Here is a 14406-nt window from a genome sequence, read left to right as displayed (position 1 = left end):
GTACAATTATGTGTACACTATTTGATCTTGAAGAACTCACTGGGCTGCTGTACGTTAAACCCCAAAGAATTCATACATACACTGGGCTCTTGTAGATAGACCTGAACAAATGTTACTTTGTCATTAAATTGTGAAAAATTGTTTCTTCATGAAAGGACATGCGCCTAAACGCTGCATAGATGCCAAAATGATATGGATTCTGTAAGGTATATGTAAAGTTTACAGGAAAAATCTTACTACAACTGACAAAGCCAACCTGTCTGCATCTCTTTATTCACTCGGCTATCATAAAAAGTAACAGTACGCGAAGTTATATACCTTTGCATGTTAAAATGGTTACCCTAATGAAACAACAGAGAAGTTAAAAATATTAGAACTGCAGTTCATGCGTTGCCATTGGAAATTTAAAGGGATACTCAGGCTCATTTTCAAATCAATCCAGGCCTGAGGTGTTAAAATTGCCAATCTCTGTAAGTGTTGTTCCTTCTTTGGCCCTTACAATAAGAACACTGGTCATTGATTAGGGAGCAGATTCATGAAGCCCTCTTCACGTGTATAACATTACAAGAAAGTGAGTGTCATGTCTATGTAATACCTAGCTGTAGTGCTGGTTGCCATGGTTGTTACATCGGTAGTTACGTGAACGTGATGTTGCAAGTGCTTTGTGATTCCAGTGTTTAGCCAAAACCTCTATTATGCCTTTGAGTCACCTCAGACAGTCCCTGGAGACTGTAACCTCCTTAAGCCACCCCATCCCCTTCTGTATTTACACAAGAACATTTTGTGTAAGGAAGCAAACTCCGATATAAATCCATTACACAGTTTTGTTTGTACAGCTGATTCTTGTTAAATATTCTGCCGCAGATGATTCTTTTTTGGTCACAAAGTCATCCGAGGAATAATTTTTAAAAAATTCCATAAGCTTCTGTCTTTCAAATAATCAATATTGTAGGATCAAAAATTCCTATGTCCTGTGAGTGGAAATTTGGACTAATTTCTGTGTCTAAATCATTTGGGATCACAAACTCAAGGATCTTAAGTGGATATTTTATTTTTGCGTTTATCAACATTTGCAGATGGGACTGAACAACTCGATGCCCAATTCCTGGTATTAACAGCAGACATTCCAAGACTAGTTACGTGGTCAGCAGTAAGTAGATCAATGTCAGTTTCCATTAAGGTGCTCATTTTATTTTCCCCTTAAGTCAAGCCTGTCTATTCTAAACACCTAAGCTTCTTCAGCTATCAAAGTCTGATTCTTGGTCGATTCCATCACCCCGCAAGTAAATACCCCAATGGGGAATGGAAACAACCATTGCAAATAGTCAGCAGAATCCTGAATTACCACAATAGTGGCTGATTTTTTGTCTGCTGCTTTGATTACATATAATATTTGAACTGTACTTGTATCATGTTCGTTTATTAAGATTTAGTGCGTTTTTCCTTCAATCATTTTTACGCAGTTTAATTTAAGAGCAGTTTAACCCAAAAAGTTAAACTTCATTTTGGAAGAAGCTAGGTTTCATAACTCTAAGATTATGATCATCATTACTTGCGTATAAATAAATGGTCAGTTAATATTTCGAATTTAACTGCTATGTTATTTAAATAAAATATACCACAAGGTACTGTATTTTAACAGATCTCTATTCACTTTTTAGTGGTGTGCATGTACATTGCTCTTGGTGTGATGATCAGTCTCCCATATGGTAAACAGATGTCATTGTACACAATGAAAACTGTTTACCCTAGGTATATATGTAAAGAGATGTACATTTCTGTTTTAGGGTAGATGAAGGCTGGAAGGCAGGGGTGCTGGTGACAGTACATCACCCTCATCAGATCTTTGACAGCCCCACAGTGTTGATGCTGCATGTCGTCGTATCTGACACTCCTAATCTCGCTTTATCACTGGGCAATTTTCTCTGTTATCCAGGATGGCTGCCGCAGAAAGGAAGGCAGTATGGGAGAGGATCGATGGGGAAAGCTCCTTTCACCCGCAGAAATCAGCCAGGCCACCGCCCGCAATGCTTTCTCAAACATCCCAGTCCAAGGTCTGAACATGTTGCGTCTTTGTAACGCGGCATCTCATAGCAGCTCAGAGCTTTTATCTAGAGTTAAAACTGTTCGAAATGCTTTGCCTATGAGGCTTTGATGTGTTGTTAGCACCGAGAGCTTAATAGCTCTCTCACTTCTCCCTACAGACTATTTCCTCTCCAAGAAGCAGATTAAGGATTGGTTGTCAAAAATCGGGGAATTCTGCTTCAGTTGGCGGTAAAATCAATTTGCGTCACTTGTGTTGCACAGCCGCCTTGGTACAGTGTTGGGCAGAGGTAGCATGGTAATTGTCTGATAAAACCTGCCCAGATCTAAAATGGCCTTGGCATGTAGCGCTGTCCATTCCCCCTTTACACCCTTAAATAGAGTTTTCGAATGATTGTAATTCTAACACACTCATCTAAGCAAACCCGCAGACTGTTATTTCATTCTTGAGTAGATATTAAAGAGCTATATTGATTTCCAATTCTATTTCATCTTTTACTGAATTGCATAATATTTTTTATCAAATTTCTAAATTTCCAAAGGGCATAAAACCAAGTATAATATATTTAATAAATTGAAAAAAAACAAGCAAAATGTGTGTGGCATATAACTTGCATTTCATATTATGTATTAGCTTTACAAAATATATTTTTCCATTCCACACTTGACTCCAAGAGCTTTTTCACTATTATTTTGTGTGGAGAAGTCCAATGTCTTCCTGTTTTGTATAAGTTTGCTGAGATCTGAGTTGGTTTGTTGTTTTTTTTTGAGCCCGGTTCGAGAAGTTAATTGTGCTGCTGAGGGAAGTATTGAGACCTCATCAATTATGAAGTTTACTAGCTTGACCCTGATCTCCACTCTCAGGGGATTCTGTCTTCACCTATTTCTGTTTTACAGGAAAGACGGCTATATTTGAAAGAGCAATTGTCTTCTCACACCAACAAGTGGGGGAGATTTGTCTGACCAAAGAGCAGGTGGCATCTTTACAGCTGTATGATGGGGTAAGACCAGGCTGCATTAGTGAGTTGATGTGATCGACCCGGGTTGTTTGATATGGTCCAACACAATTGTATAATAAGAACAGTTACAGCCTTTGGACAAATTATAGCAATAAGATTCATATTCTTGTGAATACACTATATACAGAATTATATCTGGAGTATACATGTACCTGTATAGTTGAGGGCACTAAGCTCTTGACCATATAATAAAGCCAAGCATTTGAATTCAGTTCTCCCTAGGTCGTCATGTCTACAGGTTTATTCAAAACCATGTCATTTGTGACAGCTTCCTCCCTGCTATACAGGATTTCTTCATTCTCTACATGGTTCCTATTTGCTCTACACAGGTTCTTCCTGCTCTTCCAGTTCCTCTCACTCTGCCTGATTCCCTCTTACTCTGCATTGTTCCCTCTTACTCTGTATGGCTCTCTCTTACTCTGCATGGCTCTCTCTCTTACTCTCCAGGGTTTCCGCTAGCTCTGACATGACAGTTCATTCAAGTGAAAAATTTCATAACAACAAAAATAGTTCGGCAGTTTTCTCTTTCTACATGTATGCCTGATGTATATCATTTTAGTGAATTCCTCAATACAAAACATCAATCTCCATTAAAATAAATAAATATTCAGTAACATGCATTACAGCTTATAATATGGTGGTTAAATTGTGTCAATTGATATTGTTAGTAATGCTTGGGAACCCAAAGCATTCCATTTTATAAGGCTCTTGCTAGCAATTTATTGGTTCACTACACTAACATTCCTAGGACTGAAATGATTCCTAGCTTAATCAAACTTGTGAGAAATTTTTTTGTTCTCGTCCAAACAATGGAAAACTGTCAGAATTGTAGATGACCTTCATTGTTACCCATGTACCAGCCCCCAAGGGGATCAAACATGTCTGAGGCAGGAAGCTGTCTGAACCACTGCTGATTGCACTCTTAAATCTTCATCAGGACCTCAACTAATTGATCCATTTGGTGTTTAATGCATGTAAGGAAGTTCTTGGGATAGCTTTCCTTATTATGTGCTTTGTCAAGTGGTTGATGACTAGGGGTCTATCTCAGTGACTGAGTGTTGTAAAAACTTAATGACTGCTGTGAAATTGTGTGTCTTTGTGCCGTAAAACTCAGTATGTGTTTGGTAAAACTCAGTATGACTGTTTGGTAAAACTCAGTATGACTGTTTGGTAAAACTCAGTATGACTGTTTGGTAAAACTCAGTATGACTGTTTGGTAAAAACTCAGCAGCAGCATGTTGTGCAACACCCATGTACTGTACCTCAGATGCTGTACCACAATTGCTGTGTGTCGTACCTTAATGATTTTGTTGTATCAGAATTGATGTGTTGTATCTCAATGACTGTATGTTGCACCACAGTATTATCTCTGTTGTACCTTGATGACTCTTTTGTACCTCAGTCATTGACTGTATGTGATACTTCAATGCCTGTGTGTTGTAACCCAATCAGTGGAGCAGTTTGAATGGTAACACAGGTCCATATAGTACCGTATAGTTCATATACATATACCCCAATCAAAGTAGCAGTTCCAGTCAAAAATTGTACAGTACAGAAAATAGAAGATATCTTTGTACATGGGCAATATTAAATGCTTTCAAATATTGACATGATAGTCAGACTTCATTGTGTCTAGTTTATTATTCAGATGTTTGCAATGCTCATGTGTTTCAGGATTCTCCTAGCAAGGTGGCTGTTCTGGCTGTTGGATATCCTCCCTCTGTACAGATGTTCATTCCTGCCTCTCTCAGATCACCAGATAACACCCTTCTAGTGGCCTTCTTCCCAAAATCAAGGGCCTATAAAAACCTATTCTCAAGTGTACGTTTTTGTTTTTTTTTTTATTTCAAAACTTTCCTATTTTCAAAACTAACCGTTTCTGTTGAAAACTCTTTATATGATGGCCTTTATTACAGTAAAAAAAAACTCATATATTTCTGTTATGTTATTTGAAGTTTCTTTTGTAAATGGGTTAATGAACAACAACAGTATGATATGATACTGCCTGTGAAATGCACTTCCGTGACCCCACTTCTTATAACAGAATGCCCAGCATACATACATGTAATATAGTCATTGTACAGTCAGTTTATTATACAGTATGAATAATTGTGTTCCTGTAGGTACTACCAGCTTGGAAGGATGAGGGTAACTGGGGTCTGGAGAGATTGTCTGTTTTACCAGAGAAATTCAGTACCATGTAAGTCAATGTCAAGTGTCTGTGCCTTGTCTGTAGAAGGATTGAGAAGGGCATTATAACAGAAGTCTACTACACATGTGTTTTAAAGATCATGTTTCCTCATGATTAGGAAACCTAGGTTCTATTCTCTGTCAGGTCATAACCTAAGACTAAATTATTTTGCAGTTTTAATATTTCATTGCTATGAACTAGCAGAGCTAAGTGCTCAGAGCTGTGTCAGTATACTTGCACTTTGACTGAGTGGATCTTCAGTATGGTGTTCCAGTGAAGCAGCATTATAAACTATGTAGCATTGACATCAGACTGGTACCAGAAGACACCATTTTGGTATGTGCAGAATAAGGTGAAAAGGAATGTGTTAAATATAGTTAACAAATGAACTAAGCTAAAAAAAAGTAGAACAGTGTCCCCAGAAATGAGAAGAATTAGGGTAGCAAACAGATAGATGTTAGAAATAGTACCTCTGACCTGAGTCTTTATACTTTTAATGGATGGTCTTCATTTATGACCTGTGTGCATTTAGCAGCTTTGTTTATCCTAATGCTGGGAGCATTGCTGTTGTCTTTAAACAAATGATTCAGGAGAAGAAATAATGGTTCTTTTCAAATCTGAAATCTGAAACAATTAATTTGAATTTATACATGATAGAAATTATGTGTGAATACTCTACTATACATTAAGACAAGTGTTAGTCAATGTGGCTACTAAACTTCTAATTTTTTTCCCCAGCTACGATAATCTGGAGAGAATATTCCTGGCTGAGAGCACAGCAAGTTTGAAACCAATGGAAAAGACAGCAATGTTAAATAAAAACTTCAATAAGTGAGTACATCAGTGGGCTTAAATACATTTAGTCATTATTATACACTATTTATTATATATAACAGTATACCATGTGTGTTCATGTTTTTATCAGTGCTTATTTTGCATGTTTTTCTTGTAACAAGCAGAGTATTGCCCCTTTGGAACTCTCCTTTTGTTGGACAGCTAAGCTGTTTTGGGGGAATTAGTACATTATAGTTGAAATATATAGTTAATTGAATGTTTTAATTTTTTTTTTTTTTTTGTGCTTCAGGTTCATGGATCACTTGTCAGCCAGCAGTGTAGGGAATGTGGCTATCCCAGAGAGAGATCTTGGTGCAGTTTTGAAACAGCCTGTAGAGAGGGTGGGTCAAGCAGAAAACCCAGAGGAGGTTTGTATCTACACCTGCAGATGTTTCTGGATGAAATGATAAGTACATATGTATGTTTATAAAAAAAGCTCCCTGGAACATCAGAAGAAGCCTCAGGAGTTGTTAGCATGCGAGCACAGCACATGTTGGCTGCCTGTCTGGTCGTTTGTGGGAAGGTCTGTCAGCAACCTGCAGGTGGTAATGGGTTTCCCACAGACTCTGTCCAGTTTCCCCTCACCATAATGCTGGTGAAATATTCATGAGCACAGCATAAAATTGCAACCAAATGGATAAATGAATAAATAAATGGATCCAACTAATGAGTAAAGTGTCTTTAAAAAAAAAAAACATATCACAGGAATGAAATGAGGCAAATTGAGACATTTAAAGCCTTAATCTGGCAGTAGGGTGTTGGCCACTGATGAATGAGGTTGCCATTTCGTGCACATTGGCAGGAAAGCAACTAGTGACAGTATAGATAGATATATATATATATATATATATATACACCCACAGTATTAAGTGCATTGAAACATGTGTTCATTGCAAAATTATCTGAAACTGCCTACTTAATGCATATAAATACACTAATTGATCTAGAGAGATTATTTTTATGGAGTGAGAAAGATTTTCAGTCACTAAAGCTCAGCATACACAAGAATTTAAGATGCAGCTCAACTTGACCAGTTGCGTGAAGTTGGTCTCAGTCTCTGATGGCCATACAACTTTAGATTGAACTGGCATTCAATGTAAGGACTGGAGTACATCAGTTGAGTTGGTCGCAGTCTCTGATGGCCATACAACGTAAGGACTGGAGTACATACATTGCCCCTTTGGAACTCTCCATACAACGTAAGGACTGGAGTACATCAGTTGAGTTGCTCTCAGTCTCTGATGGCCATACAACATAAGGACTGGATTACATCAGTTGAGTTGCTCTCAGTCTCTGATGGCTATACAACGTAAGGACTGGAGTACGTCAGTTGAATTGGTCGCAGTCTCTGATGGCTATACAACATAAGGACTGGAGTACATCAGTTGAGTTGGTCGCAGTTTCTGATGGCCATACAATGTAAGGACAGGATTACATCAGTTGAATTGGTCCCAGTCTCTGATGGCCATTCAAACTTTAGACTGAACTAGAGCACATCAGTTGAGCTGATGGCCATACAACTTTACATTGAACTGGCATATAGTGTAAGGACTAGAGTACATCAAAGCCACTGTTCCACTGCATAAAGGATTTTTATTCAAATATTTACTTAATTCGTACTCTGGACACTTTGTAATTATTATTGTTTTTGTATTTTCATGAAGATTTTGATCACCATCATCAGTGGTTTACCTGGTAGTCACAAGGAAAATCTGTGTCAAGTCCTAATGAACCTGGCCAAAGAACAGAACAGGTATGGTTTTGAACATAGGTACTGTATGGTTACAGTAACTGATCAAGTATCCAAGCTGTGCCTACATGGGCATTACTTACAAATCAAACCCCTTTTTCTTTTTCAAGAACGTATGAATTGTTAAAGTGAAGGAAAACTAAAAAAAACAAAAGAAAGGTTCTTCAGTAATGGAAGACATACATTAAAATACTGCTAAAGATTTTTTTTAAGAGTACATGTAATGCATTAAATATGCTCAAAATCAAAACATAGCCAAGTTACAAAAAGTGATGAAGGTATATATTTTCTTGAAGCCACCACTTAATTCTTGTTATTTACAGGTGGATTATATTCAAGCAACCACTTGATAAGGCCAGTCTTTTTAACCCAAAAGCCTTACAACAGTCCCTCTCCTCCACTCTGAGTGTGGTCCGCAAAAAGCGCCTGACAAGCAGCACGCGTCAGCCAAGTCTTCTCATCCTTACCCCAGGGTAGGCTTCAAACAGAAAAGCATTCACTAAAAATACTTTCAGAAGCACATGAAGGCCTTAAAGTGATACTTTTGATGCCAGTAATTAAGTTTTTCTTTTAATAAATAAATCAGACATCACAAAAAAGGCTTTTACATGGCCCCATAAAGTGGATTAATCAATCAGAAACAAGCAAATTTATCTCTTGAAATATGCTAGATGAATGACAGTATGAAATAATAATTGATTGGTGTTGTATGCTGTACTTGAAGCTTTTTCACATTAGCTATGACAGTAGGACTTTTCCTGGAGAAAAGCAGGCTGGTAGAGCCTATAAGAAACGTGGTCCTTCCCTAAACACCCACCAATGAAAAGTTCAACCTGGTTTTGATTTATGTATGTATTTGATTGTTATTTAATGCCACATCCTCTGGCCAGTGAAGCACCTAGTATCACCTAGTACCATTGAGCCACCAAAGGCCAGATGGACAAATAAAAGTAAATATCATGTACATTTATATACATTCGTCTAAATCCTGCTGATGGATTTCACCCATATTCGTCAAAACGTTAACAGCAAATCTATTATTATCATTACTGATTTTCTCCAAACCATTACATAGTGTCAATCGATCATTGCACACAAAATTGTCATTCTGTTATAGGTTACCCCAGAATCACTGAACTGGTCATTTCAGGTGTTGTTGTATGGTGTATATAATAATTGCATTAAAATACTTTTTGTTTTATTTCTGTCCAGGTTCACGGATGTGATTGAGGTGGTAAAGGCTATCTGTTCTCACCCTGATCCCAGTGTCAATGAATTCTATAGAATTGGTGAGCTGTCACTGTTTACATACCATATTGTCAGGTTTCTTGAGGCCTACATGTAGATTTATGAATGTTCTGTTTTGTTCATATGGTCCATTGTATACCTCTGGGTCCGTAAACCTGGTTTTACATGTATCTGTGAACTAAGTCTGTAATACATGACATCCAGTTTTTAATACTTAAAAATGAAGATATAAATGAGAAATGAGCCAGAAACTTGACCCACAAAGGTGGTGATGTGGATCTTCAGTATTATCAGTGACAAAATAACATTAATGTTCTGAATTTTTGTTTAGTTGGGCTTCTATGGCCGAGAGACTTAGCATGCCAGCACGGCGCAATGACCCTGGAGCCTCCAACCAATGCAGTCGTGAGTTCAAGTCCAAGTCATGCTGGCTTCCTCTTCGACCGTATGTGGGAAGATCTCTCAGCCACATGTGGATTGTGGTGGGTTTCCCCTGGGCTCTGTCCGGTTTCCTGTGTGTGTATGCTTGTGTTGGAGGGTAGGGAGACGTGATCCAGGTGATGGGCATTGGGTAACGGTATTTATTTATAATGGATCAACACATATTAGTGAGACGATATAGCATGGTCAGACCTTCTCAAATTTGGAGATTGTCAAACTGTCTATTTCAGGTGCCATAACCTGCTGTATTGACCCTCATACGGCTTTCATGGAACACAGGTTGGTGTGATTTTCATCTGATCTGCAGTGTTTGTCATTATTTTCTATTCAAATTCATAATCATTCATTTGTATAATTGATCATCATTATTAACATGACTTAAGAGCAAAAATTTGTAAGAGGTTCTCTGAGTCCAGCTCATGATGGCTTCCTCTCCGGCCTTACCTTGGAAGGTCTTTCAGCAACCTGCAGATGGTCATGAGTTTCCCTCGGGCCTTGGGGGTTTCCTTCCACGATAATACTGGCCGCCGTCATATAAGTGAAAATATTCTTGAGTACAGCGTAAAACACTAATCACATAAATAAATGCAGTACGTAAGGCTGATACTTTAGCTTATATAAAATTCTTTGTAACGTTGAAGCCAACCTGGCCTGGTACGTCTGGCCTGGGTTATGGGATACAATTTATCCATATCTCAGTTGTATTTAAGTATTTAACAGAAATAGTTGGAACTCGTTGCTTTCCTCTGAACAAGTATTGTTTCCCTCTGCATGACCCACCTGTGTGTCCATGTTATCTAGGCTGACTTTCCCATCTTTGTTGAACCACTGTGCTCTGGGCTGGGTGAACAACATTGTCTTTACTTCCTCCACATCACCACAGGTGAGTAGAGACCAGATATTATTTATATATCCTGGTAGGTGAAAAGTCAGGATTTGCATCACTGATAGAAGTGTTTATACAGTATTTCACATCATTTTTGTTTTGTTTTGATATTTCAAGTCATGACATGACATCAAAAAGAAAACTTTGTTTCATGGTTTTCAAGTCTGAGCTCAGTGGGATGACATGTTGACAAAAGTTTAGTCAACTTCACCATTCCACGCCAAGTAGCATTGACACATGACATCATATAACACTACATGTATGAAACCATGGTATGCATATGTACAAGTATGTCTAGGCCTACAACTAAGAATCATTGCTTAAACTTGTTCAGATACACAAAATCATGATATGTGTCAAAGTATAAATAATAAATAGAATATTGCACATTGTAGGTTAAATACCAATTGTTATTTTTCTTGTGGAAGTGGTAATGATAACCTACTTGACGCTTTGCATCGCTTTGCTTATCATTTCCCCCTCTAACTGAAGCAATATTTTCAATATCTGACCTTCAGAGTGCAATATCCTCTACATATAACTTAATCCGTAATCTCTTTCCTATGCAGTGTCTACACTTGTGCCATGAATGGTTGATGTTTCTTAATTCCTCGAACTTTTCGCATATAAAAGACCAACTTTTTGTGCTATATACATTTTTAATTTGATTTTAGAGACAAAACTACATTGGATGGATGGGTAATTTTAGGGCTTCACCACAGAAAAATGCCTGCAGAATAACCTTGCAAACATGCAAAAAGGTTGAAGAATTACAGTACCAATTTCTCACTTGATAATGAGCTCTCATATTTCAGGAACAGGAAAGCTTGCGCATCCCCTAGCTGTTATCTCACATATTGTTAGAACAGGGATATAATGTTGTGTTGTTGATACCATTACAGATGTTGCATGATCGGTTATCCACTCATTTTCTCATAATACCATTCTGTTTATTGGTAATCCATTTGCAAAAATGTATTTATTTGACCGGAAAAGTTTTACTTCTTACTCAAGAACATTTCACGTACATGTACATGACTACTGTGTTTTTGAGCAGAGGAAATCAAGCAGAACTTGAACATTGGGAAAACTTTCTCACCCAGCAAGTACAAACCTGGCAAACCTCTGTAGGAAGGCTGTAGCTCTAACAACTATTTAAACTTCACAAAAGTGTGAATGCCTTGTGACCATATAAAAAGGATGAATCAAGCAAAGTGTGTCATTTGGAAAATGCTAAACTTTAACGGGTGAAATATAGTAAATCTATGGATGTATCTGCCTGCATTTAACAGCAGTTTCAGTGTAGAACCTTCCTTTGCCCTAATCTCTGCTTACTTATTGCTCTAGCTGAGGTGAGCAGGTTGTAGCACTATTACTTGAGAGAGGCATGTGGAAGTACAGCTTGGATTTATTAAAAGGATTTATTTTAACTATTTTGGATAATTAACCACTTTTTGTGTCCATTATTGCATACATCATGCCTTTAAGAGACACAGATGTGAAGTGCAACTGAACCCCATATATTTTCACACGTTTTGTATTTGGTTGGCAGACACCTGCACTGATGGAGATCCAGGACCTTATCCGCAGTGTGAATGATGATGTGGCCTTCATCCTTAGCTGAGCAGGCACAGGTGACCAGGTGAGGGGAGGCAACTCTGTACCCTGTCTTGTTACACATCAGGGGCCACTCGCGTTAGACTTCGTAAGTCATATTTCTCGTAACTTTTTCTGTAGAAGACATCTTGGTTATGGATCCTTGAGGCAACATCATTCACGAGAAAAGTTACGAAATACTGATTTACGAAGTTTTGTGAAAGTGGGCCTTCTTCTCTGAGATAATTCCTAGGTTACATGAGAGCATTTTATGTGTCATTTTGCATTATTTTCTGGATTTTCAATCCGGCCTTAGCCTTATGTAAACTGTTACATGTAAACATTATTTTTGTGAAGTGTGCGAAGATATTCTGAATTTCTCTGGTTTAAATGAGAGTGATTTTAGAAGTAAGAATTATATAGCAACAATTTTGAGGCTGACAGAAGGTTAAAATTTCCAGTAAAACGACAGAAAATAGCGCAATTCTAGCACTAGCACAAAATGTTTACAACGGGGATGTTGCTTATTTCAGGAGCACTGACATTGCTCTGATTCTGAGTGCCGATGCCTTTAGTGCTGACAGCATGATCAGATCTAGATACCTGATGACACCAGACTGGTGAGTACAACAAATTCGTATCACAAGCAGCAAGACATTTTGGTAAACAGTACAGGAAATTCTGTGTGATATTATGCCATTTTATCAGTAGGTGATACCGCCACAACTAATAAAGTGTATAGCTATATGTGTTGTTGTTTTTTAGGAATGAGCAAAATTACATATCAAATAACTGGTATTGGACGTTCTAATTCTTTATTTTAGCACTCCACTTTTTTGTCTTCTTACATTAGCTGACCTTTTCGATTAAGATCACCAGAGTGTAATTTAAAATTACACGATTTCCCTTAGTCAACAAACTACTGTACTGTCTAGAACTGGTTTGTTTCAGTAGTAATTCTTTACACTTCTGAAGTTTTCAAAATGCATCACCTGAAAAAGTGCCTTACTTTAAGTGTCCAAAAGTGAAATGTCCATCAAAATCTGAATGATGTCACTGGAAACAACCTGTTTTGTGTTATTTACCCAAATTGTTAACTTTCTTTCTGTAAACAAGTGAGTAATGAAGAAGTATGTGGATGTGATTAGCTTGTCAGTATGTCCGTAGGAGACGCAAGACAGGGGAGATAATCTTGCATGCTCATATAAAAAGGCTTGTCTCGCTTAGTCAGTGATGAACTGTGCATTGAACATTGAAAAGCTAATTGAAGGTTGTCCTTGGAATTTGGCAATAAGGCGACACCAATTTTGTTTTGTGTTTTACGGGCAGCCACATTAAAAAAATCCAAAAATAGAATAAAAAGAGAATTGAAAATCTACGTTTTAATTTTGACTGATCTTAATTTTTTTTCAAGGCTTTCTACTCACATAAACATGTCTTTAACAGGAACTGTTTTCTCAGCCCACATTTCCAAGAAATTAAATGGTTTCCCAGTCTTATTTTTATTTTTATACCCTCCTGAAGAAAGATTCCTTCTGGCCATAAAACAAACACTTTAACTGGTGTGGCCTAACAGATAGCAGTAGACTTTAATACTGGATTATTCATCTAACTCACTTATACTTACACCCCTAGCTAGATACCTAGAAGTTGGAAGGAATGATCATTTCGTCCATGTATACCTTTCCTTATCCTTTGTTGGTAGGCTGGACACTGACTGCTACAGCATCTACGGAGAGCCTGACATGGGAGAAGTCATCCTGCGCTTTTCTCAGCCTCTGGAGAGGATCAAGCTGATTAATAAACTCAAAGGTAACCTTATGGAAGAATTATCATCATGTACAGTTCCAAGACTATAGCAAGCATGAAACACTAACAAATAAACAATTAAGCAAATTTAAGCCTTCCAGATACCTTCATGCTCCCTGATACCTTTTTGTACGCCTCCGCCAATAGGTAGAGCGTATTATGTTATAGCGATTTGGTCCGTATTTCCTTCCGTCCGTATTCGTGTCCAGGCTATAAATCCAACAGTTTTAATTTTTGGTGGATACATAGATACACAGATGATGATGGGTCGCGACTCACATTTGTAGTTTTTCACGGTTGTCATGGTGACCAGATAGCCATTTTCCTTATATATAGTATATAAATAGATATGATTTCTTGTCAAGGCTGTGAGTCAAACTGTTTTCCACATCGAGTTTTCATTTTTGTTAGCTGCATACATAAACAGATGATGATCTGTCGTGACTCACATTTGTCCATTTGCACTGTTGTCATGGCTACCAAATTGCCATTTTCCCTATGTATACGATGTAAGTAGATATGACTCAAACAGTTTTCCCCACAATTTTTGATTTTTAAAGTTTTAATTTTTGGTGGATACACAGATCCG

At 37.7% G+C, this 14406-nt stretch overlaps 1 protein-coding gene across 2 annotated transcripts in view; it reads left to right on the top strand.

Annotated features, from left to right (window-relative positions):
• Window positions 1–13763, top strand: part of LOC135468692 (dynein axonemal assembly factor 9-like) — a 63295-nt gene extending 49532 nt beyond the window's left edge. For both annotated transcript variants that reach the window (XM_064747080.1, XM_064747079.1), the window contains exons 20-34: window positions 1077–1150; window positions 1937–2054; window positions 2941–3044; window positions 4737–4883; window positions 5186–5262; window positions 5992–6084; window positions 6338–6455; window positions 7752–7840; window positions 8161–8310; window positions 9050–9126; window positions 9757–9805; window positions 10328–10409; window positions 11965–12054; window positions 12542–12628; window positions 13714–13763. In XM_064747080.1, coding sequence (XP_064603150.1) covers window positions 1077–1150; window positions 1937–2054; window positions 2941–3044; window positions 4737–4883; window positions 5186–5262; window positions 5992–6084; window positions 6338–6455; window positions 7752–7840; window positions 8161–8310; window positions 9050–9126; window positions 9757–9805; window positions 10328–10409; window positions 11965–12036 — 1250 coding nt within the window. In that variant the 3' untranslated portion in view covers window positions 12037–12054; window positions 12542–12628; window positions 13714–13763. The remainder of the gene's footprint in view (window positions 1–1076; window positions 1151–1936; window positions 2055–2940; window positions 3045–4736; window positions 4884–5185; window positions 5263–5991; window positions 6085–6337; window positions 6456–7751; window positions 7841–8160; window positions 8311–9049; window positions 9127–9756; window positions 9806–10327; window positions 10410–11964; window positions 12055–12541; window positions 12629–13713) is intronic.
• The last annotated feature ends 643 nt before the right edge of the window (window positions 13764–14406 follow it).

The sequence above is a fragment of the Liolophura sinensis genome, chromosome 6, assembly GCF_032854445.1.
Source record: "Liolophura sinensis isolate JHLJ2023 chromosome 6, CUHK_Ljap_v2, whole genome shotgun sequence".
Lineage (NCBI taxonomy): Eukaryota > Metazoa > Mollusca > Polyplacophora > Chitonida > Chitonidae > Liolophura > Liolophura sinensis.
The sequence above is the reverse complement of the archived record's forward strand: the minus strand, read 5'-3'. Positions and strand labels throughout refer to the sequence as shown.